General features: G+C 43.9%; 1 protein-coding gene and 1 long non-coding RNA gene across 6 annotated transcripts; one reads left to right on the forward strand and one right to left on the reverse strand.

Moving 5' to 3' along the window:
• Positions 1–865: 865 nt before the first annotated feature.
• LOC101268921 (SMAD family member 4) lies at positions 866–10,736 on the reverse strand. Of its 5 annotated transcripts, none has more exons than XM_021557827.3 (11): positions 10,446–10,736; positions 9,120–9,360; positions 5,326–5,500; positions 5,147–5,170; positions 4,434–4,610; positions 4,080–4,283; positions 3,881–3,982; positions 3,720–3,776; positions 3,383–3,566; positions 2,897–3,204; positions 866–2,802 (listed from the first exon to the last, which is right to left on the reverse strand). In XM_021557827.3, the coding sequence occupies exons 2-11, from the start codon at positions 9,354–9,356 to the stop codon at positions 2,582–2,584; spliced, it is 1,689 nt and encodes a 562-aa protein (XP_021413502.2). In that variant the 5' UTR covers positions 9,357–9,360; positions 10,446–10,736; the 3' UTR covers positions 866–2,581. The 5 variants fall into 5 exon arrangements, with proteins under 5 accessions (XP_021413502.2, XP_021413493.2, XP_021413484.2 ...); XM_021557818.3 differs by having other exon boundaries at positions 4,434–4,619; positions 10,446–10,682; XM_021557809.3 differs by having other exon boundaries at positions 5,099–5,170; positions 10,446–10,636.
• A 146-nt stretch (positions 10,737–10,882) lies between these two features.
• On the forward strand, positions 10,883–17,619 carry LOC149984928 (uncharacterized). Its single transcript, XR_016485765.1, has 2 exons — positions 10,883–11,106; positions 16,082–17,619. It is a non-coding gene; the product is annotated as an uncharacterized LOC149984928 (long non-coding RNA).
• Positions 17,620–23,666: the final 6,047 nt, after the last annotated feature.

Below are 23,666 nucleotides of genomic sequence, written 5' to 3' on the forward strand. Positions count from 1 at the left end.
TGGCGTCAGAATGTCATTTTTTCATGTATGAAACTGTGTATGTATGTAAATGACCAATTACTGGTGAATGGGTAGCACACTTTCATTCAAATAGTTGCTTGGCAACATTACACAATAGGACTAAGGACCATACCGATTTTATAAAAACAGTTTAATTCTTACTAAACTTTACAATAGTTATAACCTACATACATCATCATTTTACATTAAAAAAACACTAAAACAAACAGTATAAAGCTATGTTCAAGACGAATGCAAAAATAGTAGATTTTGGTCAATTCTAACTCAATAATAAATCCTATTTATATCTACCAAAGAGACAGAATCAAGCTGACTACAGACAGCTGAAAGAATACTGTAAAAAACAACGACTGCTGCTAATATTATGATTTACAAGAAAAATACATTACAAATCATTTAATATTATAGCTATGTTCTCATCGTTGACCCTCACATGGCTATCATTAGGAGCTTAAAGAGAAGCAGAGACCCTCATGTGCGTTTTATACGTGTCTCAAATTAGACATAAATAAACATTTAAAACAATACATTTGTTTTACAAACGAGTATATTCTGGATATATCATTTGGTGAGGTAAACCATTCACAGGCCCTACATCAACATGGAAGGACTGCAAATGCACGTAGTACCCAGAAAGTTCACTAGGTGTCCTACTGGACAAATGTAATACAGCCAATGAAGTCATACTGTACGACAAAAAAACACAATCTTTAGTTGCAGTAAATACATCACTTTGGCTGACGAGAGGCGCATTGAAGCAGGAATGTACTGAGAAAACCAACAAATGAAGGCCGTTTTTTCTGTTGGGTTTGTAATTTTTTGTCAGTAGTTCAAAATGAAGGCACCAAATTAATTAATTCATGACCTTGTCTTTAATTAGGCCTAGCGGTACTTTAGTTAAAGGCATATTTTGGCATACATCAACACAAATACATGCTTTGGTTGAACAAAGGCAGGACACAAAACGAAGATAAAGCACATTCAGCAAAGGTTTTTTGGCCATAAAATAGCAGTGAAAAATCGTTCTGACAACTTTGGTCTGTTTATCTGACTAAACAAAACGTTACAAATCCTGTGTAGAAACTTCCATCAATAAATATAATCAATGATATTCTTGATATTCCATTTCTTGTTTTTGGTAACTATACTGAACACAAATATAAATGCAACATGCAACAATTTAAAAGGTTTTGCTGAGCTACAGTTTATATAAGGAAATCAGTCAATTGAAATAAAATCATTAGACCCTAATCTATGGATTTCACATGACTGGGCAGAGGCGCAGCCATGGGTGGGCCTGGGAGGACATTGGCCCACCCACTTGGGAGCCAGACCCAGACAATCAGAATGAGTTTATACCCCCCCCCCCCCAGAATATCCCACCAGTGAAGAAGCCAGACTGGAGGTCCTGGGCTGGCGTGGTTACATGTGGTCTGCGGTTGTGAGGCTGGTTGGATGTACTGCCAAATTCAAGTTTATGGTAGAGAAATTAACATTGAATTATCTGGCAACAGCTTTGGTGGACATTCCTGCAGTTATCATGACATTTGTATGCTCCCTCAAAACTTGAGACATCTGTGGCATTGAGTTGTGTGGCAAAACTGCACTTTTTAGAGTGTCCTTTCATTGTCCCCAGCACAAGGTGCACCTGTGTAATGATTATGCTGTTCAATCAGCTTCTTGATATGCCACACCTTAGGTGGTTGGATTATCTTGACAAAGGCTAAAATGCCCATTAACAAGAATGTAAACAAATGTGTGCACAACATTTGAGAAAAATAAACTTTTTGTGCTTATGGAACATTTCTGGGATCTTTTAATTCAGCTCATGAAACACGAGACCAACACTTTACATGTTGCATTTATATTTTTGTCCAGTATAAATATAACTGAGTCACATGATACAGGTTGATGAAAAAGACTGATAAGAGAAAAGGTTGATGGAGATTGTGGTGACTATTATTTCAATTTCTCCCTGAAGAACAAACAGACCCTACTGAAGGCAGTTAAAGGACAGCAGCATTCTCCAAATGCAATATACCTGTCTGAGTCTGCTGCCCTGTAATCAAGGCATCATTCCAACACTGCTTAAGTGAGAATCCACTGAGGCACATGTGCTATCATTCTGACTTTCTGAAAAATTCCCAAAGTGTTTTATCCAGGCAGGTTACCAGGTCATTGGAGGTACGAGGCCAGTTTCCATTGTTGTGACACAGTCCATCCCTTACAGTCTCTACCACTACTAGAAAACATTGATGCCTTTAGTGCAAGTTCCAGTCTCTGTGAAAATATTGTCTGTTGAGCAAGTACATTTTGCAGTCTAAACTGCTTCAGGAAAATCAGGCGATTCAAGGAAAATATATAAAAGCATGAAAATACCTTTTCGATAGAAGTTCGATAGAAGTTTCTATTAAAGCCTACAGTCTTTGTTTCAGGTGGTGGGGAAAAAGGTATCCAATCCAAAACGTACTGTAGTGTTCATGAAGGGCAGTTATCATCCAAACCAAGCAACTGAGACACCGCCACCTCTCTCTCACACACACCCACACACACACACTGCTTAGTTGACATGTCCGTGTCCTCCTAGGTCAGCCAGAGGCATGGTGTGCAGCACCTCATCCAGCAGCTGCAGGGCGCGGTGCAGGTGGACCTCCACCCAGCAGGGGGTGTGCTTGATGCTCTGCCGGGGGTAGTCGGGCCCCCAGCCCTTCACAAAGCTAAGCCGCAGGATACACAACCGCCGCAGGTCGTCCACACCTATCCCGGCTGCCGCCGACAGACCTGGGAGAATTGAGATTTACTGAGTGATTAAGAGAGCGAGAGAGAGAGAGAAAGAAAGAAAGAGAGAGCGAGAGAGATGGACAGAAGCACTCACTGACTGCCGGGGCGATTCCCCCCACACTGCCAGGCCCTGGGATGTTGCCTGCCACTGCTGCAGCCTGTGCTGCTGCTGCAGCCTGGGCCGTGGCTGCCTGCTGCTGCATCTGCCTGTGGCACTGACGCAGGTCAAACACCTTCATGTAGGCCCCAGGGTAGATCTTGTGAACTGCATCTCCCGGGGCTCGCCCCGCCTCCCGGTCCAGGTAGTAGCTCTGTACGAACACTGCATGGTCGCTAAGGCAACGCATCCACACATCCCCCTCACCACGACACTCTAACTGCACCCCCTTCCCAATGTGCAACCTGGGAAATGGAGATAGGAGTTCACACTGGTGAAGAGAAAATCACAGACACTGGGGATTGCATTTACTTCTATATAGGCGATAAAAACATATTTGCCCTGTGTATTCTGCAAACCAACAAGGTTCTCAAATAGCTAGCGGTTAGGCAAGGTTGGTATATTAGGGGCACGCTGATAGACCTGGCTCTCTCGCTAGCGTCGGTGCGGTGCACATTGCTGAGTTGGCCCAGACAGAAGCGGTCGCCCCCCGAGGGGTCCACATATCCGTCCACTGTCACCACGGGGCAGTTAGCCAGGACCTTGAACATCTCCCCAACCTGGATGTCCATCTCAAAGTAGGAGATGGAGCACCAGAACTCTGGACCTGGCAACACACACAGCATGAAATATAATATGAAATACTGCAAAATGGCTGCCATGTGTCCCTCATGTGGGTACTGTACATTGGTGGTGGATGGGGTGAGATGCCTAACATCATGTGTGTGGGTGAGTGAGTGTGTGTACGCTGTGTCTGTACCTGGATGGTTGGAGACTGGCTGAGGAAAGGCAGGTGCGCTGTGATGTTGCTGAGACCCTTTTAAGAGAAATTAATTAGAAAATATGACAACGCTGCCATATACATATAGTAACAGTCCTGCATTTCTGACAGAAAGATTGATTGACAGGTGATTGACATACAGAAGTGGTTGGGGTGGTGCAGTGGTGGTTGCTGGTGGCCACACCCATTCTGCTGGGCTCCTACAGGGGTATAGGAGGCCGTGCTGGTGCCTGTCCAGGTCGCTGGAAGATTGTGAAGAAAGAGAACACACAGAGTTGAAACTGACACCATGGAATTGACACCTTCTCTGTGACACTGCCTGGTTCGTTAGTAACTCACTGTGATAAGAGCTCTGTGTCTGTGTGTGTTTGGAGCTGCTGCTGTAGTCACTCTGGCTGTGAGGGGTAGGGGGCTGGGGGGGTGGTCCGTGTGTGGGGGTGGTGGGTGGCGGCGTCTGGGGCATGCCCTGGCTCTGGGGAGAGGCGATCTGAAGCAGGCCCTCGCCGTGGCCCCCAGACATGGGCCCCATCATGGAACTGCTCACTGGAGGAAAAAGATGGGGGAAGTGGAATAAAAGATGGAAATTGTAAGGGATAGAGTTAGACATAAAAGCAGGAGAGTCTGGTTCTTCTCAGCTGAATTGCTTGTACGGTAGTACTTCTTATTACCAGGTTCAGTTTTAGTCTATCTCACCTGGCGGAGAGAGGGGCATGCTGGGGTAGAGGTTGACAGAGGATGGGGCGCGGGGCGGCTCGGGGGGCATCTGCAGAGGGGGAAGGGGCTGGTTGTAGCGCTCGGGCTGGGGGGGCATCCTGGAGGGGAGGTCCATCTCAAAACAGTCATGGATGTACTCCTCTTTGATCAGCCGACCTGGAGGACCTTGTAATGAAGGGAGGGGGGAGAGAGAGAGACAGAGAGTGGGAGGGAGAGAGACAGAAAGAGAGAGAAAGGGAGAGAGACAGGCAGGCGGGCGGGCAGAAATCAGGCGTGAGTCATGTCATATTACTATATTTTCGATTCATGAATGGATACATTTTGAATAAATTCCGGAATTTACTGTAATTTAGATCAAATTGATGGATGGCATTTATTGTTGCCTCCAAGTGGGAGTGATTTTTGCCCTGTCATGTAGCCTGTGACACCTTCTTGCAATTTGATTGAGGTGTCCTTCTTGTAGTGTAGACTAGCTCAGACAGGTATGAATCTGGCTGGTTTGGAAGCTCTGCATTCCATATTTTTCGTCAGATTGCCAAGAGCACATCTACAGTATATCTGTATCAAAACAGTAGTATTGCCTGTGCACTTTGGGAAATGCGATAAAAACAGATTGGTTAGAATGACTCGCTATTGCTTATTACCATTTTGATGATGTTTGATGATGCTGAAAATAGTGTTTTCCTCCTCACCTGCATTTTGAATGCTGAGACCAACTTGAGGAGACGGACAGAAAGGGAAACAAAGTTAGAAACAGCATGGAAGTTCTGAAAAAGCCTGTGACCCAAAGAGCCTGTTAACAACTTCATATTCTCATTCCCCATTTGTGCTTCTGTTTCATTAGTGGAAGTGAAATTGTGAACAGACGCACCAATGCCTGGCGATACCACTCGCTCGTAGTGGTAGGGGTTGACACACACATTGTCATACTTGAGGTCAAAGGCGAACTGGCAGAACTTGACGTGCTTCAGTTCATTCTTGTGGAGGTCTGGCCAGCGCCAGAGCCTAGCGTAGATCACATGGGGGAACCCTTTCCTCCCAGCTACCTGGAGGGACAGAGGAGAGAGAATGGAGAAGGCATGGAAGTATTCCTTTACAACATCCAGCCGAGGCTTTTAGGGTGATTATTTACAGTAGGACGGTGAGTCTCAGGAAGGGAATGGGCGACAGTATGGAGGCCATGATAGGGTTGGAAATTGAGCATGGAGGGAGTGGAACTGAGAATGAGAAGGAGGAGAGCAAGAGGGAGCTGGTAGACAGGGAGTGGTCGAGGAAACGGGTCATGAATGGAAATGTACATCAATGCTAAACACACTCTCTCCAGGCACACACTCTGGGTGGGGAATAGCCTTGGAGCCATTAAAACATATCAGACAGAGCTGAATAGCACAAATAGTGACTGAGTCATCAATGGTGTCTCAGGCTTATTCCCATGTTCTTGAGGAACCAATGTTACTCTGTCCTTGTATTGTGCTGCATGTACTCAAGTGTGTCAGAGTTGGTCTGTGTACTTGCTATTAAGGAAGAGTGTGAGTGTGACAAAAAAGAGAGAGCTGGTGTAGGGTTAACTCAACAAGCTGAGCTGGAGAGGAATGACATTGTCTCAGCTTGTGTGTGTGTGTGTGTGTGTGTGTGTGTGTGTGTGTGTGTGTGTATGTGTGTGTGTGTGTGTGTGTGTGTGTGTGTGTGTGTGTGTGTGTGTGTGTGTGTGTGTGTGTGTGTCAGAGAAAAATATCAGTATTTTGGGATCAACATACCCTTTCTGCACTAACAGCAAGAGAAAGCCAGAATGGACTCTAAACTTTTACATTTTCTTTTTGATTATTCTTTCTTCCTGAAAACCAAAGTGACCTTCCTCAGACAAAGAGTCAGAGCTGGCAGAGTGCCAGCCCAATTACAGCCAACATTACTGACAAACACACACACAGCCTACAGTCCTGAACAGAGAATAATGCAGTACATTCTCATATATAGTTCTCACACATCACATTAATACGTGTCACTAACATCCGTATATCCACAGGCAATCTCAAATGTAGAAACTGTTGATGTAAGTCAAAACCTGCATTCAATAATAAACACCTCTCTCACATACACACACACACACACAGAGAAAATACTGTGGTATGTCTGAGATTACAAATATACTTCCACAAACTTTAACACTGGAAAAACTCCAGACACAAACACACGCACATACGCACACACACACACCAGAGACAGACAGGCTTAACTTAACCCTGCCCCTTTCCTGTGTCTCAGACAAAACAACCAGCGCTACCCCTCCAGTATTCCCTCCCTCTCTCTCTCCCTCACTAGAGCTGGGGGAGGGGAACTCCCTCTGTTTCCTTCTCTCTCATTCCCTTGCTCTCTCTCTGTAAGCAACTCGTGGGTTACACTTCTAAGTATTCGATACTATGTTCATTCTCTAGAAGTTAGCCTATAGGAAGACTTAAACCCCTTTACTTTTTTCTCCTGTTTCACCTCCCTGAAGTGTGTAAGTAACCCATGTGTTGAATGATTCACTTGTTGAGTTCGAATCTCATCACAGACAACTTAGCTAATTAGCAACTTTTCAACTACTTACTACTTTTTTGCTACTTTGCAACTACTTAGCATATTAACTAACCATTCCCCTAAACCTAAACCTTTTAGCTAACTCTTCCCATAAACTTAACCCTAACATTAACCCTAACCCCTAGCCAAGCTAACGTTAGGCCAGCTAACTAACGTTAGCCACGTAGCTAGAATTCGAAACATACATGTTAAGCAAATTCATAACATTTTGTACGTTTTGCAAATTCGTAACATATAAGAATTGTAATTCGTAACATATCATACGGAATGGGTGATAAACATCCACAAATTAACACATACCATACGAAACGTAACATATTATACTAAATGGAGTGTCTCGGAATTTACGTGCAGAATAATATGAAATGCTCTGACACCAGGTTGCACACACATGGTATGGGCTTAAAAAAAAGTACAACACCTGTACCAAGTCAGATTTAGAGTTGAAATTTATTCAGTTTTGATTTTGCGTCACAATATTACACTTTATACACATCATAGAAGACTGAAATATGACAAAACCGTTTGACATAGAAACACTGGATTTTTGCACAAACAAGCGTGTCTCTGTGAAATGTCAACGGAGCACTGAGGTTATAACAAGCTTTTTATTTTCAAAGCCTTTTACATTGAATTCATCTTGTGTCATGATAACTTTGCTTTTTGCGACCAGCAGAAACAACTTTGAAGACGACAACCCCAAAATGTAAAATCCTCAAAAGTTGTTACAAGAAACAAGCAACAAAGCAAAACGTCAGAAAGTTGCTTTTAGTTGCCTGGCTTGCTAGATTTACATATTCTAAATACATTTTTTAACGAATAGGTTTTTTGGAACAAAAAATAAGAGCAGGTAACGTTGCTCCATGCAGACTGACGTTTTGTTTATACTTTTTCTTTATGACAAGGACAAGTTTGATGTCTGAGAACAACAATAGAATGTTCATGATTTTATGTCTTCCAAAACCGGTAAAATGATTAGGGACGTTTACTGAGGGGTTGGCGGGACTTTAAAACATACACTATGTATACAAAAGTATGTGAATACCCCTTCAAATTAGTGTTTGGCTATTTCAGCCACACCGTTGCTTACAGGTGTATAAAATCCCACAGCCATAGACAAACATTGGCAGTAGAATGGCCTTACTGAAGGGCTCAGTGACTTTCAACATGGTCAGTTCGTCAAATGTCTTCCCAGCTAGAGCTGCCCGAGTCAACTGTAAGTGCTATTATTTTGAAGTGGAAACGTCTAGGAGCAACAGGGCTCAGACATTGCATAGTGCCAACTGTAAAGTTTGGTGGAGGAGGAATAATGGTCTGGCGCTGTTTTTCATGATTCGGGCTAGGCCCCTTAGTTCCAGTGAAGGATCATCTTAATGCTACAGCATACAATGACATTCTAGACAGTTCTGTGCTTCCAACTTTGTGGCAATAGTTTGGGGAAGGCCCTTTCCTGTTTCAGCATGACAACTGTGCACAAAGCAAGGTCCATACAGAAATGATTTGCCGAGATCGGTGTGGAAGAACTTCACTGGCCTTCACAGAGCCCTGACCATAAACCCTGTCGAACACCTTTGGGATGAATTGGAACGCTGACTGCGAGCCAGGCCTAATCACCCAACATCAGTGCCTGACCTCACTATTGCTCTTGTGGCTGAATGGAAGCAAGTCCCCGTAGCAATGCTCCAGTGGGAAAGCCTTCCCAGAAGAGTAGAGGCTGTTATAGCAGCAAAGGGGGAACCAACTCCATTTTAATGTCCATGATTTGGAATGAGATTTTCGACAAGCAGATGTACACCTACTTTTGATCATGTAGTGAGTGTATTGCCACAATCATGACTGGCTGAAATAAAAGTATAGGCTTTGTTGCTGGCAGTACCTGAAAGGTGTATTAGTCAGTAATCGAAAGCAACCAGCTATTGGTCACTGAGTTGACAGAGTCTTTGTGCCATGTCACCAATAACAATTTATCAGTGAATAATTTATTAATGAGATCCACTGATTTCATAAACAGTCTCTCTATAGTCCCTCTATAATCAGTGATAACATACCGGCCTAGGCCTCATTCAACCCAAAATAACAGTAGCCTACCTGCAGGCGTCCATCAAGCGTCCTCTGGATGGTGACACACTTGCTGGGGTGAACTCCGTTGGTGGTGATGGCGGTGATGAGCGAGTCCAGCTCATCCTTCTTCTCCTTCAGCTTCTTTACCAGGCTCTCTATGGCACGCTTGGCAAAGCCTTCGTTCTCACCGCCCTGTCGGTGGCACATGAGGCTGTGCACGATGCTCAGGCAGGCATCGTTGCTGTTGGGGGGGTTCACTGACATCTCCCTGGGTTGAGGGGGGTTGGAGAGAAGGAGGTGAGAGACCACTATGGTGAAGCAACCAAATGCAATTGATTTATTCATTGATTTGATTGTTGTTTGATCACTGACACAACACTGAAGTCTGGACCTGATATGGTACTTTAGGTCAAGGTTCAAGTCATAGGCTATCAGCAACCAAGGTCCCTATAACAATCCAATAACAACTTTACCAGTATTAACAACACACAATGTATGGGGCTTTTACAGAGCAGAAGATACAAAGCAGGCCATGTAAACACAGAATTAAGTAGGCCAAAATTACTTTATCCTTAAATAGGTATATACTACTTATCTGAAAATACATTACCCTAAAGAGAATTGACATTCTTATGATGCATGTGAAGTGTAGGGCGGCAGGTAGCCTTGCAGTTAATTAAGAGCGTTGGGCTAATCCACAAGCCGACCAGGTGAAAAATCTGTCAATGTGCCCTTGAGCATGGCACTTAACCCTAATTGCTCTTGTAAGTGAGCGTCTGCTAAATTATGTAAATGTCGGTGACTAAGGGTGACCAATGTTGTTTACAAACATCCTTCCATCTGTGTCATGCTAGTGATGAAGTTGAGCTTGTTTTGCTTTGCACAACTTGTCAGAAAAAAACAATAATGCAGAAATGTGTGATTTCCTAAAGTAGGTTATATTACAATCCACTTTGATAACAATAATACAACTGTAATAAACTATTTTTAAAAAACATACATGCTCCACCAAAGAAATTCTAAGAGCATTTAGGAGGTCAAAAGTAATTTGTTTACATGTTTACAAAAGCATGTAGGCCTACTGGGAGAAAAATATAAATACCTCTACAAGAAAAGCAACATTATGTGTAGGCTACAGTGTACACAGTACTTTGACAGAGGATAGATAAGTAGATAAGACACATTGACTTGAGAGTAGTTGGGTGGGTGGGGGGGCTTTGTCTGGCTGTCTGTCTCACTACGTTGACCTAACTGTAGGCTATAGGTCTGTCAACAATCCATGTGACTCAGACTGGTTTGGTCAGCTAAAAAATCCCTATGGGAATAGTCAATACCAAAATGTAGTTTACTTACAAATCAACAGGAGAACTGGACAAATAAGTAGAGGGAGATCTGAAGCAGTATTCCAAATGTATTTCCCCTTTTACCCCTCTCTCTGTGGAGCTGTCTGTCTAGACTGTTATCAGTCTATCAGTCTATCGCCCTCTCTCGCTCCCTTCGTTCATCCTGCTGCTCCCTCGGCTCTTCTCCAGTTTGCTTGCAATAACAAAAGGGGGAGAGAGAGTGAGTTGTCTAGGGCAAAAAAAAGTCGAGCCAATCGCTGCGCCCGTTTCATTCCAGACGGTGGGGCTCTCGGCCAACTATGACGCTACTCTCTTACAGCTCACAGCCAGCCACTGGGGGCTGATGTCTGTCTGGGTTGCTTGTTGATTGACAGGTCTGTGCGGCTGCTTTTTTTTATTAAGGTGGCGCCGGTGAGCTTACCCCGCCCATTCTCGCTCCCCCCTGGTCCCACCAACTCCAGTGAATCTCCTCTCTGTGTAGAAAAGTGCCTGTGTGACCAAACTCTGGACGCCGTTTCCCGATAGCTAAACAACCGTGCGTATGTAGAATTAAGTTTTTAACAAACACTACGGATTGCAGCACAGAACAAATTAAGTGTTTAACTAAACCACAGATTGCAGCACCAAAATAAAATAAAAACGCAGTTACACTGGACAAACATACGTACAAGGTAAGCATTAACGAATGGACATTTTTAAAGTATCGACTGATTGAATGACTCGATGGGACAATCCGCCAACACTCATCGCAGTTACATAAAATAACGCAAGATTAACATAACTTTATCGGTAAATTATGCTATTTAAATTTGACTTCCGCTTGAAACCCAACCCCTCCAAAAAATAAGGGTTTCACACCTCTAACCGATAGGCTACCTGCCACCCTGTATGCCCAACAAGCCTGTATGGTTTTCTTAGGCGCTCACCCTCCGGTCGAAGACTGCCTGGAAACGGCAGGTGACCTCCTCAAAATGGTATTGAGAGAAATAGTCCTATAATAACTACAACCTAAAACTTCTTACCTGGGAATATTGAAGACTCATGTTAAAAGGAACGACCAGCTTTCATATGTTCTCATGTTCTGAGCAAGGAACTTAAACGTTAGCATTTTTACACAGCACATATTGCACTTTTACTTTCTTCTCCAACACTTTTGTTTTTGCATTATTTTAACCAAATTGATAATGTTTCATTATTTATTGAGACTATATATATTTTATTGATGTATTATATTAAGTTAAAATAAAAGTGTGTGTGCATATAAAAATCGGCTGATTAATTGGTATCAGCTTTTTTTGGTCCTCCAATTATCAGTATCGGCATTGAAAAATCATAATCGGTTGACCTCTAGTATTAAGTTTATACCTGCCATTTACTATTGTATTTAATTTCCCCCTTTTCAGAACCACACACACTCTTGGTTAACACAACTGTCAAGCCATGTGCTGTGCTGTTCCTGCTCTGTGAATCAGCGTCATTAAACTACCTCAACTGGAATTGTGTGTATTGTTGTGAATTGTTAAATACTACTGCACTGTTGGAGCTAGTGTAACAGTATAACTTTAGACCGTCCCCTCGCCCATACCCGGGCGCAAACCAGGGACCCTCTGCACACATCAACAACAGTCACCCACAAAGTGTCGTTACCCATCGCTCCACAAAAGCCGCGGCCCTTGCAGAGCAAGGGGAACTACTACTTCAAGGTCTCAGAGCAAGTGACGTCAATGATTGAAACGCTATTTAGCGCGAACACCGCTAACTAGCTAGCCGTTTCACATCCGTTACACTAGGAACACAAGCATTTCGCTACACCCGCAATAACATCTGCTAAATATGTGTATGTGACCAATAAAATTGGATTTGAATCCTACCTGGCTGTCATCTCTGCCATTACAAGCACCTGGGAGAGAACACATAGTGCTAAGAAAACGCTAAAGAATATACAGGTCCACAACTACACAAGTTGATAACGTATTGTCGAAAGTGCGTAGGCAATATTTACTGTGTCGATAGGGGAGTAGGCTAGTGTACAATAATAACGTAATTTGATGTGCTAGTATTATTTATTTCATGGATGAATTCAATTGTAAATGAAAATATACACATGGTGCTATAGGATATATACAGTGCCTTGCGAAAGTATTCGGCCCCCTTGAACTTTGCGACCTTTTGCCACATTTCAGGCTTCAAACATAAAGATATAAAACTGTATTTTTTTGTGAAGAATCAACAACAAGTGGGACACAATCATGAAGTGGAACGACATTTATTGGATATTTTAAACTTTTTTGAACAAATCAAAAACTGAAAAATTGGGCGTGCAAAATTATTCAGCCCCTTTACTTTCAGTGCAACTCTCTCCAGAAGTTCAGTGAGGATCTCTGAATGATCCAATGTTGACCTAAATGACTAATGATGATAAATACAATCCACCTGTGTGTAATCAAGTCTCCGTATAAATGCACCTGCACTGTGATAGTCTCAGAGGTCCGTTAAAAGCGCAGAGAGCATCATGAAGAACAAGGAACACACCAGGCAGGTCCGAGATACTGTTGTGAAGAAGTTTAAAGCCGGATTTGGATACAAAAAGATTTCCCAAGTTTAAACATCCCAAGGAGCACTGTGCAAGCGATAATATTGAAATGGAAGGAGTATCAGACCACTGCAAATCTACCAAGACCTGGCCGTCCCTCTAAACTTTCAGTTCATACAAGGAGAAGACTGATCAGAGATGCAGCCAAGAGGCCCATGATCACTCTGGATGAACTGCAGAGATCTACAGCTGAGGTGGGAGACTCTGTCCATAGGACAACAATCAGTCGTATATTGCACAGATCTGGCCTTTATGGAAGAGTGGCAAGAAGAAAGCAATTTCTTAAAGATATCCATAAAAAGTGTTGTTTAAAGTTTGCCACAAGCCACCTGGGAGACACACCAAACATGTGGAAGAAGGTGCTCTGGTCAGATGAAACCAAAATTGAACTTTTTGGCAACAATGCAAAATGTTATGTTTGGCGTAAAAGCAACACACTGTCAAACATGGTGGTGGCAGCATCATGGTTTGGGCCTGCTTTTCTTCAGCAGGGACAGGGAAGATGGTTAAAATTGATGGGAAGATGGATGGGGCCAAATACAGGACCATTCTGGAAGAACCTGATGGAGTCTGCAAAAGACCTGAGACTGGGACGGAGATTTGTCTTCCAACAAGACAATGATCCAAAACATAAAGCAAAATCTACAATGGAATGGTTCAAAAATAAACATATCCAGGTGTTAGAATGGCCAAGTCAAAGTCCAGACCTGAATCCAATCGAGAATCTGTGGAAAGAACTGAAAACTGCTGTTCACAAATGCTCTCCATCCAACCTCACTGAGCTCGAGCTGTTTTGCAAGGAGGAATGGGAAAAAATGTCGGTCTCTCGATGTGCAAAACTGATAGAGACATACCCCAAGCGACTTACAGCTGTAATCGCAGCAAAAGGTGGTGCTACAAAGTATTAACTTAAGGGGGCTGAATAATTTTGCACGCCCAATTTTTCAGTTTTTGATTTGTTAAAAAAGTTTGAAATATCCAATAAATGTCGTTCCACTTCATGATTGTGTCCCACTTGTTGTTGATTCTTCACAAAAAAATACATTTTTATATCTTTATGTTTGAAGCCTGAAATGTGGCAAAAGGTCGGAAAGTTCAAGGGGGCCGAATACTTTCGCAAGGCACTGTACATATTTTACATTTTATTTTGATATACTCCGCTACACGCGCCGAGCATGTGTCCCTGGTGCGCAAAGTGCTTGGTCGCCTGTTGGAGCATGACCTGTACGTCAAGGCTAGGGTATCGCATTTCCACTTCAGGGGTGGAGATGGAGAGTGACCGCATTGCAGCCGACTCCCACCACGGTAAAGGAGGTCAGCGATTCTTAGGGTTTGCCAACTATTCCCGTAGGTTTATCTGGGGTTTTGGACAAGTAGCAGCTCCCATTACTTCACTGCTGATGGGGAGCCCAGTGCGCTTGCAGTGGATGGCTGAGGCGGACAGGGCTTTCAGTCACTTGAGGGATTTGTTTACCTCTGCTCCCGTGCTAGCGCATCCGAATCCCTCTTTAGCATTCATAGTGGAGGTGGACGCGTCTGAGGCTGGGATAGGAGCTGTGCTCTCTCAGCGCTCGGGTAAGCCACCTAAGCTCCGCCCTTGTGCCTTCTTCTCAAAGAAGCTCAGCCAAGCGGAGCGAAACTATGACGTGGGGGACCGGGAGTTGTTGGTTGTCGTCAAGGCCTTGAAGGCGTGGAGACATTGGCTTAAGGGGGCTAAACACCCTTTTCTCATCTGGACTGACCATCGCAATCTGGAGTACATCCGGGCCGCGAGGAGACTGAACCCTCGCCAGGCAAGGTGGGCCATGTTTTTCACCCTTTTTGTGTTTACCCTTTCTTACAGACCAGGCTCCCAGAACGTTAAGGCAGACACATTGTCCCGGCTGTATGACACAGAGGAGCGGCCCATGGATCCCACTCCCATACTCCCAGCCTCTTGCTTGGTGGCGCCGGTAGTGTGGGAGCTGGACGCGGACATTGAGCGGGCGTCACGCTCCCCCTCAGTGTCCAGCTGGGTGTCTATATGTTCCGTCTGCTGTCCGCGACTGGCTGATCTATTGGGCCCACACGTCACCCTCCTCTGGTCATCCTGGGATCGGTCGGACGGTGCGCTGTCTTAGTGGGAAGTAGAGGTGGCCCACTTTCGCTAATGAAGTGAGGGTTTATGTTTCCTCCTGCTCGATGTGCGCTCAGTGTAAGGCTCCTAGACACCTGCCCAGAGGTAAGCTACAACCCTTACCCATTCCACAACGGCCGTGGTAGCACCTGTCGGTGGATTTCCTAACCGATCTTCCACCTTCACAGGGTAACACCACGATCCTGGTCGTTGTGGATCGTTTTTCTAAGTCCTGTCGTCTCCTCCCTTTGCCCGGTCTCCCTACGGACCTACAAACTGTGGAGGCCCTGTATACACACGTCTTCCGACACTACGGGGTGCCTGAGGATATAGTGTTTGATCGGGGTCCCCAGTTCATGTCAAGGGTCTGGAGGGTGTTCATGGAACGTCTGGGGGTCTCGGTCAGCCTTACCTCAGGTTTTCACCCCGAGAGTAATGGGCAGGTGGAGAGAGTTAACCAGGATGTTGGTAGGTTTCTGAGGTCTTTTTGCCAGGACCGGCCAGGGGAGTGGGCGGCGTTCGTGCCCTGGGCAGAGATGGCCCAGAACTCGCTTTGCCACTCCTTCACTAACCTTTCTCCCTTCCAGTGTGTCTTGGGGTATCAGCCGGTTCTGGCTCCTTGGCATCAGAGTCAGACCGAGGCTCCTGCGGTGGACGACTGGTTCTGGCGCGCGGAGGAAACATGGGACGCCGCACCATACTGCGCCAGAAAAGGGGTGCAGACTGTCACCGCAGTGAGGCCCTGGTGTTCGCACCGGGGGACAGGGTCTGGTTCTCGACCCAAAACCTGCCATTCCGCCTGCCCTGTCGGGAAGCTGGGTCCGCGGTTTGTGGGGGCCATTTAAAGTCCTGAGGAGAGTGAAAAATGTATGGTACAGGTTACAGCTTCCCCCCGATTACCTCATTAACCCCTCGTTCCATATGTGTCTCTCCTCAGGCCGGTGGTGGCTGGCCCGCTCCAGGAGTATGAGGTGCGGGAGGTTCCTCCACCCCCTCTGGATATCGAGGGGGCCCCGGCGTACTCTGTTCGTTCCACACTGGATTCGAGACAACGGGCCTTCAGTACCTCATGGACTGGGAGGGGTATGGTCCAGAGGAGTAGATGCTGGGTTCCGGTGGAGGACGTATTGGATCCTTATATGCTGCGAGACTTCCACCGTCTCCATCCGGATCGCCCTGCACCTCGCCCTCCGGGTCGTCCCCGAGGTCTGTGTCGACGTGCTGCTGGATACGCGCGTCGGGGGGGGGGCTACTGTCACGACTTCTGCCAAAGACGGTCCCTCTCCTTGTTCGGGCGGTGTTCGACGGTCGACGTCACCGATCTTCTACCGATCACCGATCCATTTTTCATTTTCCATTGGTTTTGTCTCGTCTTCCTTCACACCTGGTTTCATCAATTACATGTTGTGTATTTAACCCTCTGTTTCCCCTCATGTCCTTGTTGGAGATTTGTTTGTATGTTAGTGCTATTATGTGTTGGTGCGCAACGGGTTTTGTACCCATTTTATTATTTTTTGTATGTTTTGGAGTTTGTTTGTCTTTCTTATTAAATGACTCCGTTTATATCAAGTTTGTTCTCCTGCACCTGCAATTTCCAAATGCCTGAAGGTACCACATTGATCTGTACAAAAAATAGTATGCAAGTATAAACACCATGGGACCACACAGCGATTATACTGCTCAGGAAGGAGACGCGTTCGGTCTCCTTGAGATGAACGTACTTTGGTGCGAAAAGTAAAAATCAATCCCAGGCCGCTCAGCAAGGTAGAAGCCACTACTCCAAAACCGCATAAAAAAGCCAGACTACGGTTTTCAAATGCACATGGGGACAAAGATAGTACTTTTTGGAGAAATGTCCTCTGGTCTGATGAAACAAAAATAGAACTGTTTGGCCATAATGACCATTGTGATGTTTGGAGGAAAAAGGGGGAGTGTTGCAAGCCGAAGAACAACATCCCAACCGTGAAGCACGGGCGTGGCAGCATCACGTTGTGTGGGTGCTTTGCTGAAGGAGGGACATGTGCACTTCACAAAATAGATGACATGAGGAAAGAAAATGATGTGGATATATTGAAGCAACATCTCAAGACATCAGTCAGGAAGTTAAAGCTTGGTGGCAAATGGGTCTTCCAAACGGACAATGACCCCAAGCATACTTCCAAAGTTGTGGCAAAATGGCTTAAGGACAACAAAGTCAAGGTATTGGAGTGGCCATCACAAAACCCTGACCTCAATCCTATAGAAATGTTGTGGGCAGAACTGAAAAATCGTGTGTGAGCCTACAAACCTGACTCAGTTATACCAGCTCTGTCAGGCGGAATGGGCCAAAATTCACACAACTTATTCTGCGAAGCTTGTTTGACCTAAGTTCAACTATTTAAAGGCAATGCTACCAAATACTAATTGAGTGTATAAACTTCTGACCCACTGGGAATGTGATGAAAGAAATAAAAGCTGAAAGAAATCATTCTCAAATATTATTCTGACGTTTCACATTCTTAAAATAAAGTGGTGATCCTAACTGACCTAAGACAGGGAATTTTTACTAGGAATAAATGTAAGGAATTGTGAAAAGCTGAGTTTAAATGTATTTGGCTAAGGTATATGTAAACTTCCGATTTCAATTGTGTGTGTGTGTGTAATAGATATATATATATTAATCGGTATCGGCTTTTTTTGGTCCTCCAATAATCGGTCGACCTCTAATCAAAAGCTTTCCTTAGGTCTAGAAATACAGCCCCAACAACGCCCCCTCTGTCCAGCTTGGACTTCACATGTTCCAGAAGAAAGCGGTTGGATGTTTCTGTAGAGTATTTTGCTCTGAAGCCAAACTGCATGGAGTGTAATGTGTAGGGGCTGTTGCTGTGGGCTATCAGTTGCGCTGCTACACACTTTTCAGCAACCTTCGACACCACAGGTAGTATATTAATGGGCCTGTAGTTACTCATGTCAGCAGGGTCACCTGATTTAAAGATGGACATTATTATGGCTGACTTCCAGATCCTTGGAATCACCCCCTGACCAATAAATGTGTTGGTAACTTCAGTAATGGGGCCAATGAGTGAGTCTTGGTAGTTATTAAGAAAGGTAGAGTCCAGCCCAAACACATCTTTGGCTTTAGAGTTTTTTAGTGAGTTAATCACCTTGTTCACCTCTGACTCAGAAACCTCCCTTATGATGAAGACAGGTTGAGTGTCATTCACTATCAATGAGTCCAATAAACCAGTAGAGGGGTTTTGTGTCAGTACCCTGACAGAGTAAACAAAGTAGGAATTGAACGCTATTGCTATTTCGACTGCATCCTGTGTTAGATTGTAATTCACCATGATTTCTAGACTTTTTCCAGTGTTACTATCGTATTTCCCTGTTAACTTTTTTAGATTATCCCAGATCAATTTAGAATTTCCCTTTGCTTCACCAATTATGTTGATAAAGTTTGCCATGGCCTGTCTGATTTCTTTCATCACCTTATTTCTCAACCTGGTAAACCTACGTCCGTCATGCTCTAATTTGGACTTTGGGGCTGTTTTTAGAGCATGATCCCATTTCATCAGTTTCCAGATCTCTCCATTTAGCCAATGAAGAGTGCTCTTTTGGCCAGGTTTGGATTTGATTTTCTTTAGGAAGCCATTTATTGTAGTCTGGATTGTGGATAGTCAGGTTTTTCTATCAGCTTCCACATCTGTATAGAACAAGGAATCATTTCAGTTAATAATTGCGTTTTCAAAATAATTGAATTCACTCCTAGGTATTCTGAGCGGATCAGGCTTTCTAACAGTAGAGAGTAGCCTAACCTGTTCCTGGAAAGCTTTCTGGCTATAACTGTCAGATTATGATCAGCCCAGTAACCATATTGAATGATTTAGTCACTCTCTCTGGTTTATTACTGAACAGCAGATCAATCTGTGTTTTAGAGCAACAAGTCACCCTGGTTGGCCCTTTAACTAGCTGTGTAAGGTCAAAGGTATTAGTGATCCGTTTGAGGGTTTTCCTACAAGACTTGTCTTCATAATTAATGTTAAAATCTCCCATTAAGATGACCTCTTTCCCAAAATCACATTCCCTAAGCATGTTATTAAACGGATCAAAAAACACACTTTTGGTGGAAGGTGGTCTATACATTCCAATAAGGGTAAAATACATTTTGGGAGACGGTGTAATGTTTAGGTCAATACATTCTAGTTCATTATCACATGACCACTCAATTTGTTTACATCGGATATGTTCTTTAATGTAAATCATCAGACCCCCTACTCTTCCTTCAATCCTGTCTCTCCTGAAAACATTGTAGCCAAGCATAATCAAAGCAGCAGATGGAGAGTTTTTCTGGAGCCAAGTCTCTGAAAGGCAGAGGAAGTCAAGGTTAGAGTCTGAAAAGATGTTGAATTTGATCACTTTTTGGAATGACACTGCGAATGTTCAAGTGCCCCCCTAGCAGTCCCTTGGCCTTAGCTCGTGGGTCCCAGATGACACGAGTGATTGACACATTGAAAAAAGTAAAGTTTTCTGATGGCTGGGTTTAGGCTGTTTTGTATCGTTTTCATTAGGGGCAGTTGGGTAGTGTATCCAAATCCGGCTTTAAACTTCTTCACAACAGTATCTCGGACCTGCCTGGTGTGTTCCTTGTTCTTCATGATGCTCTCTGCGCTTTTAACAGACCTCTGAGACTATCACAGTGCAGGTGCATTTATACGGAGACTTGATTACACACAGGTGGATTGTATTTATCATCAGTCATTTAGGTCAACATTGGATCGTTCAGAGATCCTCACTGAACTTCTGGAGAGAGTTTGCTGCACTGAAAGTAAAGGGGCTGAATAATTTTGCACGCCCAATTTTTCAGTTTTGATTTGTTAAAATTTGTTGAAATATCCAATAAATGTCGTTCCACTTCATGATTGTGCCCCACTTGTTGATTCTTCACAAAAAAATACAGTTTTATATCTCTATGTTTGAAGCCTGAATTGTGGCAAAAGGTCGCAAAGTTCAAGGGGGCCGAATACTTTCGCAAGGCACTGTATGTGTACAAAATGTCTATGTAGTGGACATGAGTCAGGCTCATGGTCTCGTTATGAGGTAGCCCTGCCTGCGACTTCAAAATCAGTGTCACCATCAGCCCAAAGGGAATCTCCTCTTGGTCTAATGGTCAAGATGTTGGTTTCTTCCATGGGAGACCAGGGTTTATATCCAGCCCGCTACAATGGCACCCAATGTGGGACAGTCTCGCGTGGGGGAGGAGGTACAAGGGGGGTGAATGTAGCGGACATGAATCTGTGTTATAGGTTCATGATGAGGATGCCTTGCCCTAGGGGGTCTATTTTTAGGACTGATAGCCAAAGTAATAGTATTTAAACCAAAGTTTATTCTGAACAATACTAGATTTAAAAAATAACTGCAGTAGGTGCACAGACAAGACAGTTGTGGTAATTGTGTGGCTGCTTTAACTGACAAGTCGAGCTCTGAACTGTAATTCTGAACACCAAACCATAATGAATCTAACCATTAGATGGCGCCATACCATAACAAGCCCATTTCCTCTACCTCAGCAGTCACTCATCAAACGTTACTTGGTCTGACTAATGCTATGCAGCAGACAAGGGTGGTTTCAGAACATTATACATCCATAGAGACCACCACTCTCCAGTAGTCTACTCTCAAAATCCATAGAAAGGGCTGGCCCATAGTCAGCCACTGGCAGGTTTTGATTGAATTGGCAGGAATTTGCACAGGTGCCATCCCACTAGGCACAAAGTGGTTAAATCAACATTTCCACTCCATTTCAACCCCCAGAAATGTATGTGATGACATTGAATCAACGTGAAACTGATTGCATTTACTTGGGGTCTGCTCAGGAAGGAGACACGTTCTATCTCCTAGAGATGAACGTACTTTGCTGCGAAAAGTGCAAATCAATCCCAGAACAGCAGCAAAGGACCTTGTGAAGATGCTGAGGAAATGGGTACAAAATTATCTATATCCACAGTAAAATGAGTCCTATATTGACATATCCTGAAAGGCCGCTCAGCAAGGAAGAAGCCACTGCTCCAAAACCGACATAAAAAAGCCAGACTACGGTTTGCAACTCCACAATGGGACAAAGATTGTACTTTTTGGAGAAATGTCCTCTGGTCTGATGGAACAAAAATAGAACTGCTTGGCCATAATGACCATCGTTATGTTTTGACGAAAAAGGGGGATGCTTGCAGGCTGAAGAACAACATCCCCAACCGAGAAGCACGGGCGTGGCAGCATCATGTTGTGGGGGTGCTTTGTTGCAGGAGGGACAGGTGCACTTCACAAAATAGATGGCATCATGAGGGGGGGGGGGGGGGGGGGGTGAATTGTGGCTATATCTCAAGACATCAGTCAGGAAGTTAAAGCTTGGTCGCAAATGGGTCTTCCAAATAGACAATGACCCCAAGCATACTTCCAAAGTTGTGGCAAAATGGCTTAAGGACAACAAAGTCAAGGTATTGGAGTGGCCATCACAAAGCCCTGACCTCAATCCTATAGAACATTTGTAGGCAGAACTGAAAAAGCGTGTGCGAGCAAGGAGGCCTACAAACCTGACTCAGTTACAGCAGCTCTGTCAGGAGAAATGGGCCAAAATTCACCCAACTTATTGTGGGAAGCTTGTGGAAGGCTACCTGAGTTAAACAATTTAAAAGCAATATAACCGATGTGAAATGGCTAGCTAGTTAGCGGGGTGCGCGCTAATAGCATTTCAATCGGTGACGTCACTTGCTCTGAGACCTTGAAGTAGTTGTGTACCTTGCTCTGCAAGGGCCGCAGTTTTTGTGGAGTGTTGGGTAACGATGCGTCGAGGATGGCTGTTCTCAATGTGTGTAGAGGGTCCCTGGTTCGAGCCCAGATAGGGGCAAGGAGAGGGACAGAAGCTAAACTCTTACACTACCAAATACTAATTGAGTGTATGTAAACTTCTGACCCAGTGAGAATGTGATGAAAGAAATAAAAGCTGAAATGAATCTATTAATTATTCTGACATTTCACATTCTTAAAATAAAGTGGTGATCCCAACTGACCTAAAACAGGGATTTTTTTACTAGGATTAAATGTCAGGAATTGTGAAAAACGGCATTTAAATGTATTTGGCTAAGGTGTATGTAAACTTCCCACTTCAACTGTATTGTTATTTTACTGATGTTTAATTATTTTTTTTACTTAACACGGTTCTCTTAAATTCTTAAAGCATTGTTGGTTAAGGGCTTATAAGTAAGCATTTCAGTCTACATCTGTTGTATTCGGCGCATTTGACAAAACATTTGACTGTGGTATTTTGGACCTAGTAAATGCAGAATAACTAGTTATACTGCAAAATTACTGCAGTTTAAAAAACTGTTATTTTGGACGCAGAATTTGCAGCATACTGCAGTTATACTGCAATCCGACCGCAACCTTTTTTCGTAAAGGGATTCAGGGGAAAATGTCGGTAGTCAGAGGCTTACCAACATTTTAGGCAAGGCAGACCGTCATTCAGTGCGATGTGTTTTCTCCTTAAACACATCTAGGTAGGTGTCTGACTGCCGATATTTTCACCCTATTTCTAAATATACAATGGGTTTGTTCTTGGTTTGCAAAATACAGCCTGCACTCTGTTCAAAAGGTGCCAGCCAGGTAGACAACTCTCTGCCAAATACACTCTGCCGGCAAACGCTACAGGTGTGTCCGTGCATTTGAAGGTTGTTACTTGTTACCTCAGCGCTGTGAAATGGTTATGCCTATGTTTAACCTCTGATCTGTGTAGTGAAAAATAGTATTTTACTCTTCCAGATAGCAACCAGGATGTATGACCATGCCTTGCAAATGGAACCACAGGAGCTTTATGAATGCGTTAAAATATTTAAATCAGCAACACGGGTGGTTGTTCGGGGTGGGCATATAACAAGAAAGTCTAGCAACCTAAAGGTTATTTGTTCGAATCTCATCACGGACAATTTGAGCTACTTTGCAACTACTTAGCATGTTAGATAATCTATAACCGTTTTAGCTAACCGAAACACTAGCCTTAACCTAACTCCTAACCCCTAGAACTAGCAAACTTTAGCGTTAGCCAGAACAAATTGGAATTCCTAATTTGTTTAGCAAATTCTTAACATATTGTACATTTTGCAAATATGTAACATATTGTACAAATTGCAATTTGTAGCATATCATACGAATTGTAATTTGTAACATAGAAGAAATGGATGATGGACAACCAGAAAATAATACATACCATACGAAACATAACATATCATATAAATGGAGTGTCTCAGATAAATTTGACCTGGCTAGATCATAAACGAGCAAATGTCCAGACAGGATTGACTTCACGAATTCCCGGTTTATTAACCCAACTCAACACAGGCTACTGTTCGGCCGTAGCCCGCGCCAAATAAATCAAGGATCAAAGTATAAAACAACTGTGACCATCTCTTGATAAAGACAAAACGTAAGCGAAAGAACAATGGCTAAGCATGCTCTTATATTTACGGTGCTCCACCCCCTGCCAAATCCCCCCG

The sequence above is a fragment of the Oncorhynchus mykiss genome, chromosome 2 (genome assembly GCF_057628025.1).
Source record: "Oncorhynchus mykiss isolate SJ-2025 chromosome 2, ASM5762802v1, whole genome shotgun sequence".
NCBI classification, from domain to species: domain Eukaryota; kingdom Metazoa; phylum Chordata; class Actinopteri; order Salmoniformes; family Salmonidae; genus Oncorhynchus; species Oncorhynchus mykiss.